Source organism: Oryzias melastigma, linkage group LG18 (genome assembly GCF_002922805.2).
Source record: "Oryzias melastigma strain HK-1 linkage group LG18, ASM292280v2, whole genome shotgun sequence".
Lineage (NCBI taxonomy): Eukaryota > Metazoa > Chordata > Actinopteri > Beloniformes > Adrianichthyidae > Oryzias > Oryzias melastigma.
In genome coordinates, this window is record NC_050529.1 from 21,044,848 (window position 1) to 21,063,045 (window position 18,198).

An 18,198-nucleotide genomic window follows, 5' to 3' on the forward strand; every position below is an offset into this window, starting at 1 on the left:
GGGATTTTACCTTCTTGGAGCCAGCATGTACTTCCTGTTTAGGAAGGGGGGAGGGGTCACTCAGTCCAGTTCTCATATACAGTCAACAGGCGGGACCAGTGACCATAGAAATGATTCTCCCAGCCAACAGGGTCAAGTGGACCCCAAATGGTTTCAAAGTGGGCCGAAAATCTGGGTCCCGATTGGGTTTGTCCATAGTTCCTGTGGTGGCTCCACAAGTGTTAAGTAGTGGACTCGGTGGGTTAGGTCGCTACGCTAGCCGCCCCCTAGTGGAAAGCATTGTGTGCTAGTGAGCTCTACTGGAGTATGTTAGCAAGTTCCGCTGCAGCATGCTAGTGAGCTCCTCTACAGCGAGCTCCGGTGTCCACTAGGCGGCTGGCTAGTGTAGCGAGCTACCCACTGAGTACCCGCTTTAAGCTAATGTGGGCAGCCACAGGTGGGCCACCACAGAAACCTCAGACAAACCCATTGGGGGTCCACATCTTCTACTCACTTTGAAACCGTATGGGGTCCACTCGGCCCTGCTGGTTGGGTTCTGTGTCAAACTCCGTCACCATTACACCGAAAGATCACAACCCCCCACTTTCCCCTCGTCTAGAGGCCGATCTGTCACCATGACAACACATCACAACAAAACCGAACGTGGACAACGTATGTACACGAGGTGAGGCGAGCCTCACTGATCTGTAACAGCAGAGATTTCTTCCCACTTTTTAAGAACAACATTCTCACTCCTGGAGATGTGGTGGTTTGTTGCAGTCCAGTGAGGTCCAGCCCAGAGAGACGACCTGAAGGGTCTCTTCCACAGGTGGTGAGATGCTAACACCATCGGTGCAAACTAACCAAAAACATGTCAACAGAAAGCAGACCAGTGTTCGCACAAACAGAAGAGTCCTCCAGGTGGAACACAAACATGAAGACGTGTGACGTGAGAGAAAACATCCGTCTGAAGTCCAGAGGGGGAGGGGTCACTTCTTTTGGTATTAGTGTAAAACACTCACACACACATATCAACAGGATTATGTACAGAGTTCCTATTTACACATGTACACACAACGGACCAAACTCTGAAAGGAGACTGTTTCACTGCAGGCTTGCCTAATATAGGCTGATAAAGGAATCCGTCGCCCCCTCCTCCTCTTTTCTCCCGGGGGACGACCTTCGTCTCCGAAGCCTCGCTCCCACCCAGCGGGTCTGGAGCCGTTTCACAAAGAACCTTCCGGACACCGAGCAGAAGGACTTCTGCTGTTTGAGGCACCGTGAGACAGACGCGGGGCGGTTCTGGTTCTGCAGAAACCCCCCGATAGCATGACTGAAACAGGAGGGAGTCTGGGCTGAAGGAAGAAGCTGACATGAAGAGCCCGCCTGGCAGCAGGGAACCCAGGAAAGTGCAACAGCGCCCTCTGGTGTTTGCATGCAGTTCCACAGGAGTGGATCCTCTACATTCCACTGAAATCATTATTGCCGTCAAAGAGAGACTTGGGGAGGGAACGAAGAAAAGATGGAAATATTCTTAAAAACCTCATTGTGCGGCTTTTGAGAGGATCGTATTTCATTAGCATTTGTGAGCTGAAGCTTCCCGTCTGAAACACTTGAAGTACGTAAAAACCAGGACAAATTCCTTTAGAGTTTCTATAACACGCCTGAGAGCTGAAGTCCAAAGCTGGTGTGAAGGCGGGGGGGGTGAGGTGAGACGCAGAGATGGGGTGGGGGGGTGCAGTGTGCTCATCAACTGGCTCGGTGAGGCTGGATCAGCTCATGGGGGGGCCGCCATGGCAGCCATCAGCTGGTCACGTAGCTTTGCAGTTCTCTGGAGTTGATGCGAAGGACGACACCTGAGTGGTTACCTGGAGGCAAGCAGGGAGAGCGTGAGGCCAACGGAGAACCTCCATGTATCAGGACGATCCAAATAAATAAACAGTTACAACAGCTTTGATTTGAAGACCCACTCTAAGAATTTATGCATCAATTTTCAAAGAGTTGCTTTTTTTATTATAAATATGTTGTTTTAGCCAAAAATGCAAAAAAAAGTGTAGTTTTCTAGGACATAGTTTCTGCAGAGCGGCAGGAGACACTCCACCCCCCTTCCTATCACCCATAACTGACTTACACACTCTCCCTTTAGCTTACAGTCCCTCACATCCCCAACCTAACATTAGCAGTGCAGCAAAGATGGTGAGAAATATCATTTCTATCCATCGTACAGTTTAGATCCAGATTCCAGCTCAGACGAGGAAAACAAAGACTTTCATGGATCTATTAGTCTGTAAGTGGGTGCATTAAACTATGTTCAAATCGCCATCTGCAACGTGCGCTCAAGCAACCAATTTCAATAAAAATCTATAAAAACGCACATTTATGGGTATTTTAGGTTTCCGTTAGTGCTGGCAAAAACGATTATTATTATTATTATCACTGATTACTTTTTCTGATCAGTCGACTAATCGGGTCATGTACAAAGTGGAATCTAAAGCACACATCTTAACCATCATTAGCTTTAAGCTAACCAACAACTACATATATATGTATATATATATATATATATATATATATATCATTATCTGCGATTATGCTAGTATGAATGCTGTAAGCTGAATTTGGCCACTCAAGATGTAAGAGACGATAGCTGAAGATGCTGAAATTGATGGCTAAAAATGCTGAGCTTAATAGCTGAAAACGCTGAAACTGATAGCTGAAAACGCTGAAACTGATAGCCATCTTGAATATTAGTTAAAAGGCAAATTAGCAGAAAAAACTGAAAGAATCCTAAGTTAGCCAAAACAGTTAGCACAGGGGTAGGGAACCCTGGTCCTCGAGAGCCGCCTTCCTGCATGTTATCCAGTATACCAGGTAATCAGCCATGAGTAGGGACTGGTTCAGGTGTGTCCAGCCAATAAGAACATGCCAGAGCAGGGCATGTTGGAAAATATGCAGGAAGGCGGCTCTCGAGGAACAGGGTTCCCTACCCCTGAGTTAGCATGTAGCTGAAATATTAGCTAAACTCCAGAATAGCCTAAATTAGCCAAAATAGCTAGCATATAGCTGAAATATTAGCTGAACTCCAAATTAGGCAAAAACAACTGAAAACAATCCTGTTAGCCAAAACAGCTAGCATGTAGCAGAAATATTAGCTAAACTTCAAATTAGCCTAAATAACCTTAATAAATGCAAAAATAGTCCAAAGATTTAGCAGAATGTCATTATAACTTTCAACTTTACTACACTTTGACTCCATATAAAATAAAGTAATGACTAATTGACTATTAAATTAGTCGTCGATTAGTCGACTAACCATGGCAGCCCTAGTTTCCGTGGTCAAAACTGTCACTTTTACGTCCCGCTATGAAAATTTGTATGACTGTTTTAAGCTCTTCTTACAAAACGCTGAAATAAACCAGGTTGAAATTTGACCAATCAGGGGCTCCGATTTGGCAGAGACGTATGGATGACTTCCCTTTCAATTCATGAAAGTGCCAACAGTTTGAAAATTGATCATGGAGAAGGAATTAATAATCGCAGAGATCATAGATTCATAGATCAGAATAGAGCTGTGAAAGAAAAAGTCTGGAACAAGATCAAAGGATTTGTATCGCTTTGACATTTCCCTCCAAACCTCTAACAACTGTAGGTGGAGGACATGCGCTAAAGACCAGTAGAAGAAAAAAAAGAGGAAGAAGACCTTCAGTGTGTGAACCAGGCGCAGCGCTGCATAGGTCACCTGGATTGCAGTGCATGTTGGGTAGTTTTTGCTCAGACGTCACATGTCAATCATCAAAAATATCATGAGAAAGGAGCGGGTACAAGGCGCCTATCTAGGCAAGTGCAGCTGGAATTCTGGCATTGCAAGCCGCCAAGATGACTTCAAAACAATGCATTGTGGGAAACGATGTCCTGACTAAATGACTGGCGCTCACTGAAGTAAATCTGTGTATTTTGTAACTCTTTCTGAAAAGTAATGAATCACTGATGTAAAAATAAACCAGATTTCTCTTGTTACAAATGGTTGTAGTAATAATTTTGTACAAAGGTTTTTTTTTTAAATGCTTTGTGTGTCTGTAGCTTCAGAAGGGGGCGGAGCAGAGAGCTAGGGCCCGCCCAGCATATTTTAAACGTCATTAAATACGAATTTTTGAAAATAATTTTTTATTTGCTCCTGATTCACAACAATTTGAACAAAGACATATTCAGAAATGCAATTTTAATCTTATTTTTCTTTATACATGTATCAGTACCACAAGAACATGCTATCACCATTTTCATCAGAGTGGGTCTTTAATAAAAGCATCATGTGCATTTAAGCAAAACATCACACAAAGTTAATTTACAAAGGATTTCAAACAAACATGAAGACTTCTGGACAAACATGCTTCAAGCAGAGCGTCACATTTACGTGATGTAGCCAGGCCACTCCCCCTCCCTGCTGACAGGAACCGCCATTTCACCTCCACACTGTTTAGTTATTTTTTGTAAATACGTCTGATTGGGTTTATATAAATTATGAATGATCAAATTTACCCAATTTTTAGCTACAATTCTGTATTTTTCTAAATAAAGTGGGTAAAATGGCGGTCCACATGGAAGGATATTTAACCCCTTGATGCCTATTGATGTGAATATGCTCCAAACTTACCTTAATGTCTTTTCATAGCTGGAAATAAATTAGGCATCAAGGAGTTAAAGTAGTTCCTCAGTCTCAGAATGCTTGTGTGTAACACATGCTGTGAAAGCAGAAAAGGTGAAGTCCTCCAGTACCTTGGTGAGTGCGAGCGGCTGGTGTTAGTGGCTCGGGTTTAGTAGCAGTGGTTAGTGGTAGTCCTTATAAGGGAGCGGAAGGTGGGGCTCCCTCCGGCGTTACCTAGAGTGTGCGTGTCCAGGTCGTCGTCGATGAACTCGTCGCCTTGGATGATGTGCTGGGTGTCCTCGCTGTGGTTGACGGGGCTGGTCATCTCCTGCTCCTTCTCGTTGTGCATCTGAGCGTAGATGCTGTGGTTCCCACGCAGCTTCCTGAAACACAGAGGGGGATAGGCGTCCTCAGTCCTGAGCCAAGGACTGTGGGATTCCATGTTTGAATGAGAGCGGGCTCTGGTCTGCAGGTTTCAGTTCAAGTGACTTTTAGTGGGTTGTGGTGTCGGACTGGTGCTGAGTGAGGAGAGCATGCAGGGGAAGCCGTGGTTCATTCACACTATAGTGATTCTCCTGCTTCGTTCTGTACAGTTTTCGGCATGTAAAACTCCATCACACTTTCAGCGATTTCAGTAATCTGGGTATTAAACTCATTCAGAACATTACTGCTTGTAACTTTGGTGTTTTTAAACTTTATAGTTTTTGAGATAATGAGCCAAATACTATATGCCCCATTGGAAATGCTCCAATCCTTCAAAAACTTTGCGTACGTTGAGACTTGTGGACTTCTGCAAACTTTAAGCTGTAGACATTCAAACTTTGAAATGTTCAGCAACTACTGTGTTTTTAGGGTAATTTGGACATTAGCTTTTAATTTAGCAACAAGCTAGCTGTTTTTGCCCAATTTAGACATTTTCCAGTTTTATAGGCTAATTTAAAGTTTAGCTAATATTATAGCACTATGCTAGCTCCTAGCCAGCAAGGCTAAGTGGACCCCGTATGGTTTAAAAATTTGCAGAAAATGTGGGACCCGGTTGGGTTTGTCCAGAGTTTCCGTGGTGACCCCACCTGTGTTTGCCCACATTGGCTTAAATGGGAGCTCAGTGGGTAGCTCGCTACAACAGAGTTTGCTAGCTCGCTACAGTGGAACTCACTAGCATGCTACAGTGGAGTTTGCTAGCTTGTCACATAGGAGCTCGCTAGCATGCTAAAGAGGAGCTCGCTAGCATGCTAAAGAGGAGTTTGCTAGCTTGCTAAAGAAGGAGCTCGGGAGCACGATACAGCACCACTCGCTAGCATGCTACAAAGAAATTTGCTAGCATGCTACAAAAGGAGCTTGCTAGCTCGCTTAAGCAGAGATTGCTAGCTCTCTACAGCAAAGCTCGCTAGCATTCTACAGTGGAGCTTGCTAGCATGGCACAATGAAGTTTGCTAGCATGCTACAATAGAGCTCAGTAGCATGCAACAATGGAGTTTGCTAGCTTGCAACAGTGGAGCTGTCCACCAGGTGGCTGGATAGCGTAGCGAGCCAACCCACTGAGTGTCCACTTAAGTCACTGTGGGCAAACACAGGTGGGGTCACTACAGAAACTATGGACACACCCAATAGGGGCCCACATTTTCTTCCCACTTTTGGGGCCCATCTGGCCTTGCTGGCTGGGATATTTTGTCAAAATTAACCTTTTTATGGCTCTCTAGGCTATTTTAGAGTTTACCTAATGATTAAGAACTATGCTAACCGTTTTGTCAAAATTAGACTTTTTTATAGCTCTAAAATTTGGCTAATATTTTACCATAGGGCTACCTGTTTTGGGAAAAATTGGATGTTTTTCTTTTTTGCTATTTTAAGCTAACTTGGCATTTAGCCAATATTTTGGCAAGCTTTCAGATTCAGAGTTTTCCGTTTGAGCACTTTTACCTATCAGTTCTAGCATCTTCAGCTCACAGCATTCACACTTGCATTATCGCAGGTTTACATATTACATATCCAGTTGATCTTTGCTTTTGTAACAAAAAAAAAAGTTTTTCTTAAAGTGAGACGGCCACACTGTAAAAAGTGAAACGTTGGATCAATTAACAAAAATATTAGTTTTTAATCAAATAAACAATTTTGAGGTGGGTAAACTATCAACTCAAAATTCTAATTTGATGAAAACTAATAATTTTAAACATAACAATTTACAGAACTTTTGTTAATTGATTCAATGATTCACACTGATTTCTTTTTATCCAACAAACACGCCTAAAAAGGACTTTAAAGCCTCGTTTCCACGGAATGGTACGATCCGGTCCAGTACAGTTTACAATGGTCCAGTTAATCCAGGTGAGCGCTTTCACTCAAAGTTGGACCATCATGGCAATTAAAGCAAAAGCAAAGCTAACAACAACAACAATGGATCATCCCAAAGCTCCTTTTTTCAATTTTCTATGGACCTACAACCAACAGGGGTCCAGAAATGTTATGGTCTGGATTAATGGGTCAATTTTTACAATGGAAACACTCAAAATACTGGACCAAACCACTTAGTGGAAACGAGGGTTTAGTGTATTAGTTCATAACCGAGTCAGTGGAGAGTGTTAGACGGTGGCAACAATGTCCAAAGAAAATACAAAAACAATCTAAATCACTTTAAAAAAAAAGGTTCAAATTGTCCAGAGTAACTCAACTATTCATTTTAATCCAGGAGTGTCAAACTCATTTTGGTTCAGGGGTCACGGACCAGAAACATAATACCAAAGTAATCTATAGTTGACTTTTTATCTGTAGCTTTGTTTGGTTTTCTTTTCTTTTCAGTTGGAAAAAATGCCTCAAACAACCTAGTAGCCTAATCACTTTTCATTATTGTGCATTCACACAATAGTGAACATCCTTATATTTTTTTCTCTTCATGACTGGGCCGGATTAAACCATCTGGTGGGCCGTGCGTTTGACACCCCTGATTTCATCCATTCATTCACAGATGAACCTGTTGTGTGGTCTGAAGGCTTTGAAGAGCTCACCTCTTGAACTTGTAGAGGATGAAGGAGCTGGTGGCGATGATGCTGATGAGGAAGATGACAGCTAAGGCCCAAACTCCAGGCCCTCCAGCTGCCCCGCGGTAGCCTGGAGAAGCACAGACGAACACTTCAGTCAGGAAAATTGGCTTTTTTTCATCGTTTAGAACTGAGGTTAAATCTGAAGCTTTAATTGTAGATTAAGGCTGCAGGTGATCCACAGGCACTGCCTTCCCCTGACCTTGCTAACCGCTTTTGACCCCGCCTCCTTTGTGCTACACGCCCCTCCCCCATCTCCTTGGATCAAAGTGACGTGACAAACATATTTTTATGTTTTGGTCGCCTGGGGGACAATCATTGTATTTCTTAGGGATGAAATGATGAATCAGAAATTATAATATAATATAATATTTTCACAATATTCTGCAAAAAATGGTGGAAGCAACAAGGGAGTTTTCCAGAATAGCTTCTCAAAGATCCTTAAGGAGTAAAGAGGGGAAAGACTGAAATCCCTAGGAGGAGTTAACATTTATAGCTGGTACTAAAGGGGACTTTTTAAAAAAATTCAAAATGGCAGCCAGTTACAGAGGTCAAAGGTCAAGAAAATGTTGAAGCCGTCGACATATGTGTGAAATTTGTACAGACTGCTCGAACAAAAGCGTTAAAATGTAAAAAAAACGCCACCTCACAAAATGTTCACCAAGCTGTAGGTCCCGTGGTCATCCCATGAATACTTTAAAAACTTCCTTTGGATATATGTGTTTTGGAATTTGAAATATTTTGAGCTTATAAGAGATCAATCAGGAACTTCCAGTCCCTCAAGACAGAATAAAACACAGTTTTTCCACACGACAAAGGAGAATGAAAACATACGCCTTCATACTCAGGCAGCCGTTGTGGCTTTCGGGTCATCAGCAGGTGGATTTTGATCGAGTTTGTATTTAATCCTGCATACCTGAGTTTGGGTCGGCCAACATGGCCGACACTCGCTGGCCTCCTCGGATCATGAAGCTGATGTTGTTGCTGCTGAAAGCTTGAAGAACGGCTGGAATGTGCTAAAATCAAGAGAACGTAGCATGAAAACCTTCTCTGTGCTCAGTTTGTGTTGGTGTGTGTGTTTGTGTACCTTATCGACGGCCATGCTGGTCTGGGCTGCTGTGCTGTCTGCTGAGAGGATGTAGAGGTCAGCCGTGGTGGGAAGGCCCGCCTTCACCACCGTCACCAGGGACTCCTGAGGGACGCCTGTGGACTGAGGTCAGAGGTCAGAGGTCAGGCAGGTCCTCCATCAATGTAACTCAAATGTCTAAGACACATGTCAAAGTCAGGGCGTGGGGGCCGGATTCGGCCCTCCAGATCATTTTATTTTATTGTTATTAATGGCCTAATGTTGTCTTGCGCTTATTAATAACTTGCATAATTTTGACAAAGTATATTTTTATAGGGCTGCACGGTGGCGCAGTGGTTAGCACTCTTGCCTCACAGCGAGAAGGCCCCGGTTCGAATCCCGGCTGGGGGATTTGGGACCTTTCTGTGTGGAGTTTGCATGTTCTCCCCGTGCATGCGTGGGTTTTCACCGGGGACTCCGGCTTCCTCCCACCGTCCAAAAACATGCTTCATAGGTTAATTGGTGACTCTAAATTGCCCCTAGGTGTGAATGTGAGAGTGAATGTGTGTGTGATTGAGGCCCTGAGACAGACTGGAGACCTGTCCAGGGTGTACCCCGCCTTCGCCCTTCAGTAGCCGGGATAGGCTCCGGCAACCCCGCGACCCCGAAAGGGAAGAAGTGGTCTGGAAGATGGATGGATGGATATATTTTTATAGAGATTAAAAATTGAAAGTTATTAAAGGTTTAAGTTGATTTATTCTGGAATAATATTCCTGCCTTTTTATTATTCATAATTATGTTAAAAAGTTAAAAAAATTAGCATTCTGCTAGACTATTTTGGCACTTACTAAGATTTTTTTAGGCTATTATGGAATTTAGTTAACATTTCAGCTACATACTAGCTGTTTTGGCTAGCCTAAGTTTTTTTTTTTTTGCTTTTCGGCTAATTTGGCATTTATTATATATATCTAATATTTTAGCTGGCAACAGCTTCATCGTTTTCAGCTATCAGCTTAAGCATTTTCAGCTCTCAGCTTCAGTGATTTCAGCTATCAGCTTCAGTGATTTCTGCTTACAACTTCATCGTTTTCAGCTATCAGCTTCATCATTTTCAGCTATCAGCTTCAGTGATTTCAGCTTACAGCTTCATTGTTTTCAGCTATCAGCTTAAGCATTTTCAGCTCTCAGCTTCAGTGATTTCAGCTTACAGCTTCATTGTTTTCAGCTATCAGCTTAAGCATTTTCAGCTCTCAGCTTCAGTGATTTCTGCTTACAGCTTCATCGTTTTCAGCTATCAGCTTCAGGGATTTCAGCTATCAGCTTCAGGGATTTCAGCTTACAGCTTTATCGTTTTCAGCTATCAGCTTCAGGGATTTTAGATATCAGCTTAGGCATTTTCAGCTGTCACCTTCAGTGTTTTCAGTTATGAATTTCAGCATCTTCTGCAGCCAAATTCAGCTTACAGCATTCACACTAGTATTATCACAGGTAATGCTATAAATATAGTTCATAATCATGTTAAAAATTTACGGTATTAAAGTTTTAAAAATGTATTTTTAGAGTGTTCAATAAATGTTTTTCCTGTTCCACGACCTAAGGTTTGTTTTGGATTTTAGCCCCCTGTGCGATTGAGTTTAACACCCCTGGTCTAAGAGAATAAAACGAGAAACTCGCAGGAATCCTTTGTAAATCTGTTGGATTTTGTCAGTATTTGGGCTCTCTTTCACACTGCTCATTTCAGTGAAACGTTTATATGTTAGGATCTAAAAGCATGGTCCTACGCGGACGGATTCTTTTATTGTTTTGAAACACATTTTAATTCATCAACTTGTTTGCTTGCATAAAAAAATGTTATCAAACTATTAGCAAGATAATTCTTTTTCTTTTAGAGTTTCCATGGATGCTGTTTACACCAGCAGTGTTCAGATCTGCTGCTGCCGTCTCAGCCTGTAACTCCGCCTCCTAGCTCCGCCCCTTCCCTCCAGATTAAACTGATTTCCCATTTATTCCGTTTTCATTCTTGTTCACTGGTCTGCTGTCACTCCAGTTAGCTCCTGTAAGATCAATGCAAACACATTCAGATCACTGGATCAGTTGATTGAGTGATTCATTACTGGAGTGAGTCGGTCAGCGATGACTCAGTGTTAACGCGGCGCCACAGAGAGCTCAGGTTTTTGATCTTTTCTCCTCCAAACTCGGAACAGAAGCAACAAAAAGCGGAGCTAGATGTGATCAGATCGATTGATTGAAGTCATTTAATGGTTTTAAACTTTTCGATGAGTTGTTTGTTGCCCCAAACTATGCTTACATTTCAATTTTCCCAGAGTTCCTTAATGCACAAAACCCTTTTTAAGAACTGCAAGCACAAATGACATCAGAAAAGAAAATGTCCTACAAGAATAACTGACCTCAGAGCTTAATAACGAGGGTTTTACCACAAAATACTAAGAGTTTAGAGCAAATACTATTTTGATCCTTCATGAAAAGCTTCAGCATTAACTGATCAACACTGTTTACCTTGGACAGAATTTTGGAGACCACCTGGCCGACGTCGTCCCTCCACTCTGGGATGTTGGGGTTGTAGCGGTCCAGGTTTCTGCTGAAGCTGACCGGGATGATGTGGAATTTATCTGGAGGGAGAAACAAGCCGTTTTTTAATAAAATCCGCTGGAATGGAGATGTTTGTTCCTCCTGAATAAAGAGGTTTCTTGCATCATTACCATAGACTCTGACGATGCGGGTGTCCTTGACCATGGATCTGCCGTTGGAAGCCTGGACCGTCACAGACACTTCTCCGGTGTTTGGGAAGCGAGTCAGAAGGCTGTTCTGCAGAGTCAGAACCGGCTGTGGAGGAGAGAAGTTCATCCTTTTGACTGACAGAGATGCAGATGATTTATAACCAGCTGTAAGATTAGTTTCAGGGAGAAGAAAGCATTGAACCGCATGTCTCACCTGTAGGTTGTCTCCGATCCACCAGTAAAAGACGGTCAGATTGGCCTCAGCCGGCAGAACCACAGCTGTCAGGTTGACTTCCTGGTTCCTTCTCGCGATGGGAACCACTTCCAGGTGCACTTCATGCAGAGGAGCTGCGGCAAGTCAAGTTTTAGTGTTTGGACAAAGTCTACCAACAGAACATTCAAAATGTGAATGAAGAACTTGGCTTGGATATTGGTGCACTGCGACAGCTTACAGGAAGTTGAAGCCACTAGACGGATGACTGACCTGTGACCTGGATGTACATGGTGGCCTCGTCATGGCCGGCGCCGTTCTCCGCCTTCACGGTGACTTTGTACACGCCCGGGGTTTCGTAGCGGTGCTGGATGGGCTCGTCCGTCACCGTCAGGTTCTGGTAGATGGCCCGGACGCCGTCGCCCAGATCCACCTGGTACTTGGTGCTGCTGGTGTCGCCCTGACAGCAGAAGGAAGAGGCTTGAAACGGAGTCACGTGACTCAAAGAGCCAATCCGCTCGTCCTACCTGCTCCTGATGGATGATGAAGGTGATGTCGTCACCTGGAGCGACCGCCAGCATCTGACCTTTGATCCCCACCTGCAGCCGCCTGGGGGCCAGCAGGGGGCAGCTGTGCTTCTTGGAGCTCTGCTGCTGGTTTAGTCCTCCTTCACATGTGTTGGAGATGACCTTCCTGTAGCTGAGACACAACCGCTACAGTTAACCTCTACTTCATCTGTTCTTATTTATTTCAGCTTCTAAGACATATAAAGAAAATTCAGTTTAAATAGATTGTTGTGAATCAGGAGCACACAAAGATGTGGTTAGAAAATGTAATTTTCTAGAATGATTCTTTATGGATGACTTTTTACTCAGTTCAGTTCAGCTCTTACATCTTAGAAGATTGAAATTAGATCTGATTTTATATTTGAAGAAAAGGTAAATGAAGGAATCTCTGCAGGTTTGACTGTTAATAATCTGGTTTCTATTGAACAAAAGATATTTTCCAAAAATGCACAAAAGTGTATCTTTGAATGGAAATCAATCCATCTCCCCCTTCCCCCCAACCACCCCTCCATCCATCTATCCATCCATCCATCCATCCCTCTATCTATCCATCCATCCATCCATCCATCCATCCATCCATCCATCCATCCATCCATCCATCCATCCATCCATCCATCCATCCATCCATCCATCCATCCATCCATCCATCCATCCATCCATCCATCCATCCATCCATCCATCCATCCATCCATCCATCCATCCATCCATCCATCCATCCATCCATCCATCCATCCATCCATCCATCCATCCATCCATCCATCCATCCATCCATCCATCCATCCATCCATCCATCCATCCATCCATCCATCCATCCATCCATCCATCCATCCATCCATCCATCCATCCATCCATCCATCCATCCATCCATCCATCCATCCATCCATCCATCCATCCATCCATCCATCCATCCATCCATCCATCCATCCATCCATCCATCCATCCATCCATCCATCCATCCATCCATCCATCCATCCATCCATCCATCCATCCATCCATCCATCCATCCATCCATCCATCCATCCATCCATCCATCCATCCATCCATCCATCCATCCATCCATCCATCCATCCATCCATCCATCCATCCATCCATCCATCCATCCATCCATCCATCCATCCATCCATCCATCCATCCATCCATCCATCCATCCATCCATCCATCCATCCATCCATCCATCCATCCATCCATCCATCCATCCATCCATCCATCCATCCATCCATCCATCCATCCATCCATCCATCCATCCATCCATCCATCCATCCATCCATCCATCCATCCATCCATCCATCCATCCATCCATCCATCCATCCATCCATCCATCCATCCATCCATCCATCCATCCATCCATCCATCCATCCATCCATCCATCCATCCCTCTATCCATCCATCCATCCATCCATCCCTCTATCCATCCATCCATTCATCCAACGATGTCATCAGAACACGTAATTTAAATAGGGTTACAATATAAAACAGAGGTATAATGTGGGAGATGATCTAAATATTTCAACAGAAATGTAGCAGCTGGATTCATGAACACACAGGTTTACACCGTAGTTGTGAAGTTACCCGGTGCTGGACTCGTAGTTCTGTCCCAGATGGCAGTCCTCAGGAGGGGAGTCGGGGTCGAACCAGAAGTCAGCAAAGCAGCGATCCGCCTCCGTGTGGGAGCGCTCGAAACCAAAGTCACTGCACCAACACAACACAGTTTTCTCAGCGTGTCTGAGGACAAACGCGGTCAGGAACGTGAGGGTCTGCAGCTCACCAGCTGAAGTCCTTCTCTGTGCAGCTGCAGGGTTTGCTGCTGAGGACTGACGTGAAGCTTTTTCCTTTAATGCAGAAAGACGTGTCCTTCCTCTTCCTGAACGTCTGCTCCCGACCCATAATGCACCTCTCTCCCTGTAGGGAGAAAACCCAGGCTTTTAACCCCAAAGCAAAAAAAAAAATCCTTTAAATTTAAAATGCATCATTTTAGTTTGAGGTTTTATAAAATTAAGAACATTTAAACCAAACTCAAAATGATGATTTCAAGCAAATAAAGGTTCTGAAAAATAGATTTTTCTCCACTCCTCATCTTTTTTTCTCAGCTCACCGAATTAATTCAGTGAGTCGACAGGTTCTGAATTCCAGCCTGTCTATGTGTGCATCAAATATTTGCATTTTATGTGACATTTCTTGAAAAATAACACTCAAAAGATGAAGTTTCTGAAAAATCTCTCTTTCTATTGTCCCATATATGCACTTATATCTTGAAATCCTAAATAGATATTTGTATAACATTTTAAATATTATTGATTAGAGTTTATTCAAGTTTCATGTTATTCCATTTTGAGCTGATCTCAGAATCAATTTAATCTTCATTAAAAGGTAGTTAGATTCTGCAGCTGACCTTTGACCTCTGACAGCTGAGTCGAGACTGAGAGTTTTACCTGCAGGTCTGTGAGTCCCCAGGACTCGTAATCCGAGTCAGCGCACTGGCGAGAAAACGACTGCCTGAAGTCCACTTTGACCAGCTCCCAGTCGGACCTGTAGCTGATGTGTCCGAACACGCTGCAGACACACAAACACAACGTCACTGCTGCTGAGGGGAATGAAAGAAGCCCGTCTGTCATGGAATAATACAATTAAATCAATCTTCATACAATCTTCATTATTCTGAAAATCTTTCTCTTTATACTGAAAGGTTTCTTCACTGATCTGCAGTTCCTCCTCCTCTCCACTGGGTGGTGCCCTTTCACAACAAAACTACGCTTTTCCTTTTTCTTTTTTTTTACACCGCCCTTTAATTGTTTAATTTTAATGCTCCTAAATCCTGTTTTCATGGATTTTATGAGCTGGAACCGCAATTTATGTAAAAGTAAACAAATACTTGAAATCAATTAAACAGTGAGGCCTGAGTCTACATTCAATGAAAGTGGATTTTGTTAATGGAACAATGGAAATGAAAAACAAAAAACACTTTTCCATGATACTCTGATTTCTGGGAAAACCGTCTGTACCTCATTTTTAAATCTGAAACCTTAGCATTGTTTTTATGCTTTAGTCTTTTGGTTGGTCAGTGACATTATTTCAGGTGTTTTAGCAAAAAGTAGAACTCTTGAAGTTTATTTTATTACATATACTTGAAAATAAGTACAGCAAGTATAGACCATGTACATGTAGTGCAGGAAGTATATTAACTGAATACTTTTTTAGACTAAATTAAAACAATTTAAGTTTACAATATAAAATTCATTAAAAAGTAAGTTTCAAATATCCTGAATCACTTTTAGTATAGATCAGGGATCTGCAACCTGCGGCTCCGGAGACACATGTGGCTCTTTTATCTCTCCATTGTGGTTCTTTGGTTAAAATACAATTTTTATTGAACTATAAAGGAAAAAGTAACACATTTAAACATCATTTTGAGCTTCATTTATCACAGAAAATCAATTTATTGTCAGTAACCAGAATTAAAGATTAAATTAAAGTTATAATCCAGTAGATTCTAAAGCAGTTTTTCTATTTTTGAACAAATTCATGGATTTAAATTGTTCCTTATGGTTTTATTATACGGTAGGGGTCACTTTATTAGCTCTGATTTAGTTTTTGTTGGTTAAATGAATGAATTTGTGTCTGAAATGCAGAAACAGTAAAGTGACGACTTTACACTTCCTACTGCTTTTTATGGACATGATCCTATGGTGTAGGATGTCTTTTATTTTGAAAGGAAGTCAAAAGTTATAAACGATTCCATATTTTTTTAACCCTTGTGCTATTGTACCCATGTTTACATAAAAAGTGGGGTCATCTAGACAAGACAGCACGATCATATTAGTAGCAAAAACATGAATATAAATCTTATTTTTCTAAAAGTTGAAGACTTTGTGGCTCCGACTGTGTTGTAGTTGGAGAGAAATCGACCCAAATGCTTCTTTAAATCTGTCTGAATTCCTTCACTACACACTGTATAGTGCATTCACTATCTTCTAGCGCTGTCCGAATCTACCAATTCCAAAATCGAGTGCACTAGAAATTTCCCAGAAGTCTTTGCAAAAAAACTAGCATGCATTGATGGACCACAATGCATTGCGGTTACACAATTTTGAACAAAAAACTTGTTTAAATGTATTTTTTAAGTAAATAATCCACATTTTCAGCATCAGAACACAGTGGAGTCATAAATAATCTTTGTGAAATGTTGGTATTGATTTGAAATCAGTGACGTCATATCGGCGTTTGGAAAAACCAAAGAGAAAGAGTGAACATTATGTCTGAATTACCTTTAAAATCCAGGAGTATTTATGCTTTCTTGGTGTTACACTGCTAGTTCTAAGCAAATTTTTTGCATTTTTTTAAGTTTTTATTAACTTAATTGTAGTTCATTTTGATTTCAGGGACAAAAAAAAACATAATTTCATATGTGGAAATTTTAAAATAAAATAAAATGTGAGTAAAAATCTAAATCTAGCATTTATTCTTAACATAAATCTGCATTTTTGTTTCCAAAATAACAAGAATGAACGCCAGACTAACTTAATTGAACTTTAAAATAACAACATTAAAATCAGATCCATTTAATGAGTCTTTAATTTAGTTTTTATATTGTCAAAAGTTTGGAGCAAAAAGGAGTAAAGACAGTCTGATAAAACATCTTGAATGCTATAACTTTTTAACTGTTAATGGGATCAGTTGATCGCGTTAAGAATTAAAAGTTACAGTAAATCAACGAACTTAAACAGTGGAGCTCCGATGTTAAAGGGTTCATTCTGGATAAACCCTCTGAGGCTGAGGCGTCTCTCTGCCCCCCCAGATTCAGAGATTAGCAGAACGGGACGTCAGGCCTGGAGAGATATGTAGCTTAGCTGGGCAGAAAGTGCTGATGGGAACGCCGTCAGCACGGACACACTTTGGATGGAAACAGATTTGGAGCAACAAAAACTCCTCCAGTCGACAATAATGTCTGAGAAATGAATCAGTGGAGGTTCTTTTTTTAATATCTTAGCAGTTTTTTTAAATCAGAGTTTAAGATTTCTCTTCATTCTGCTGAGTTTCACCCTCTTCTATCACTGAACTTCACTCTTTACAGGATAGAAAAGTGTTTAAAATAGGTCATTTTTATGTTTAAATCTTTTTACTTTAGTCAAAATTCAAATGACAAAAAAAATATGTACAGAAAATATATAATTAACGCTTTCTGTAGACAGTAAAGGTTTAAAAACAATATTTTAGTGCCACTCTGATCATCTTTTGATCTATTTTAAAGTTTTTTTTTAATCATGATGATGATGTTTTTAGCCAAAATAAAAAAAAATCTGTGTTGTTCGAGGAAATAGTTTCTGCAGAGCGGCAGGAGTTCATTAGAAATTCACTTCTAGATTGTGGGTGTGACTATTGGCACAGAGCAACCCCGCCCCCTTTTTCCTCCCTGCTGCTGAGGGCTCTCAGTTTAGTCAGTTGTCATTTTAATTTTCTCTAAAAATGTCCTCCATCATTAGAAAAATGCTACAAGAACACATTAAAACACCAAAAATCAGATTTTCATCAGACTGGGTCTTTAAATATGAAGTATTTTAACAGTGCTGAGTGATTTTTTTTAATTTAAAGTTTCCGTATGACAATATTTTATTAAAAGAAAACGTTCGCAGTAGTGTTTTAATTATGATTATGAAGTTTTAAACCAAAATCCCACAACCTTAATGTCGTAAAAAGCCATTTTCATGTTGATCTGAAGCCTCTGTTTCCTAAATCTCCTCTGAGGGGGTGTGGCTTTTGGAGCTGAGCAGCCCCGCCCCTAATCCCCCATCTGATTATGATAGCTCTGTGTCTCTCTAGCATAAATCTTCCCCATATTGCTAAAACGTTAGTCAATTCTGGCTTTAACCATCACAAATTTCTATTATTATTGACTTTAATGCATTTTTAGTTTTGGCAAACTGTCACAAATAACATTTTCTTCCTTCACTAAAGCTAAAAATGTGT

The 18,198-nt window shown here is 41.6% G+C and overlaps 1 protein-coding gene across 3 annotated transcripts in view; it reads right to left on the reverse strand.

The window, feature by feature from the left end:
• Positions 1-6: 6 nt before the first annotated feature.
• The window catches only part of sorcs2 (sortilin-related VPS10 domain containing receptor 2), a 310,471-nt gene continuing 292,279 nt past the window's right edge, over positions 7-18,198 (reverse strand). Inside the window, exons 15-27 of one of the 3 annotated variants that reach the window (XM_024288225.2) lie at positions 14,667-14,787; positions 14,003-14,136; positions 13,807-13,926; positions 12,199-12,370; positions 11,945-12,131; positions 11,675-11,808; positions 11,443-11,566; positions 11,240-11,352; positions 8,744-8,866; positions 8,573-8,672; positions 7,624-7,726; positions 4,856-5,049; positions 7-1,847 (exon numbers count right to left, since the gene is read on the reverse strand). In XM_024288225.2, coding sequence (XP_024143993.1) covers positions 1,783-1,847; positions 4,856-5,049; positions 7,624-7,726; positions 8,573-8,672; positions 8,744-8,866; positions 11,240-11,352; positions 11,443-11,566; positions 11,675-11,808; positions 11,945-12,131; positions 12,199-12,370; positions 13,807-13,926; positions 14,003-14,136; positions 14,667-14,787 — 1,690 coding nt within the window. In that variant the 3' untranslated portion in view covers positions 7-1,782. Of the gene's footprint in view, positions 1,848-4,752; positions 5,050-7,623; positions 7,727-8,572; positions 8,673-8,743; positions 8,867-11,239; positions 11,353-11,442; positions 11,567-11,674; positions 11,809-11,944; positions 12,132-12,198; positions 12,371-13,806; positions 13,927-14,002; positions 14,137-14,666; positions 14,788-18,198 lie in introns of all 3 variants that reach the window. The other 2 variants (XM_024288228.2, XM_024288226.2) reach the window with 2 other exon arrangements.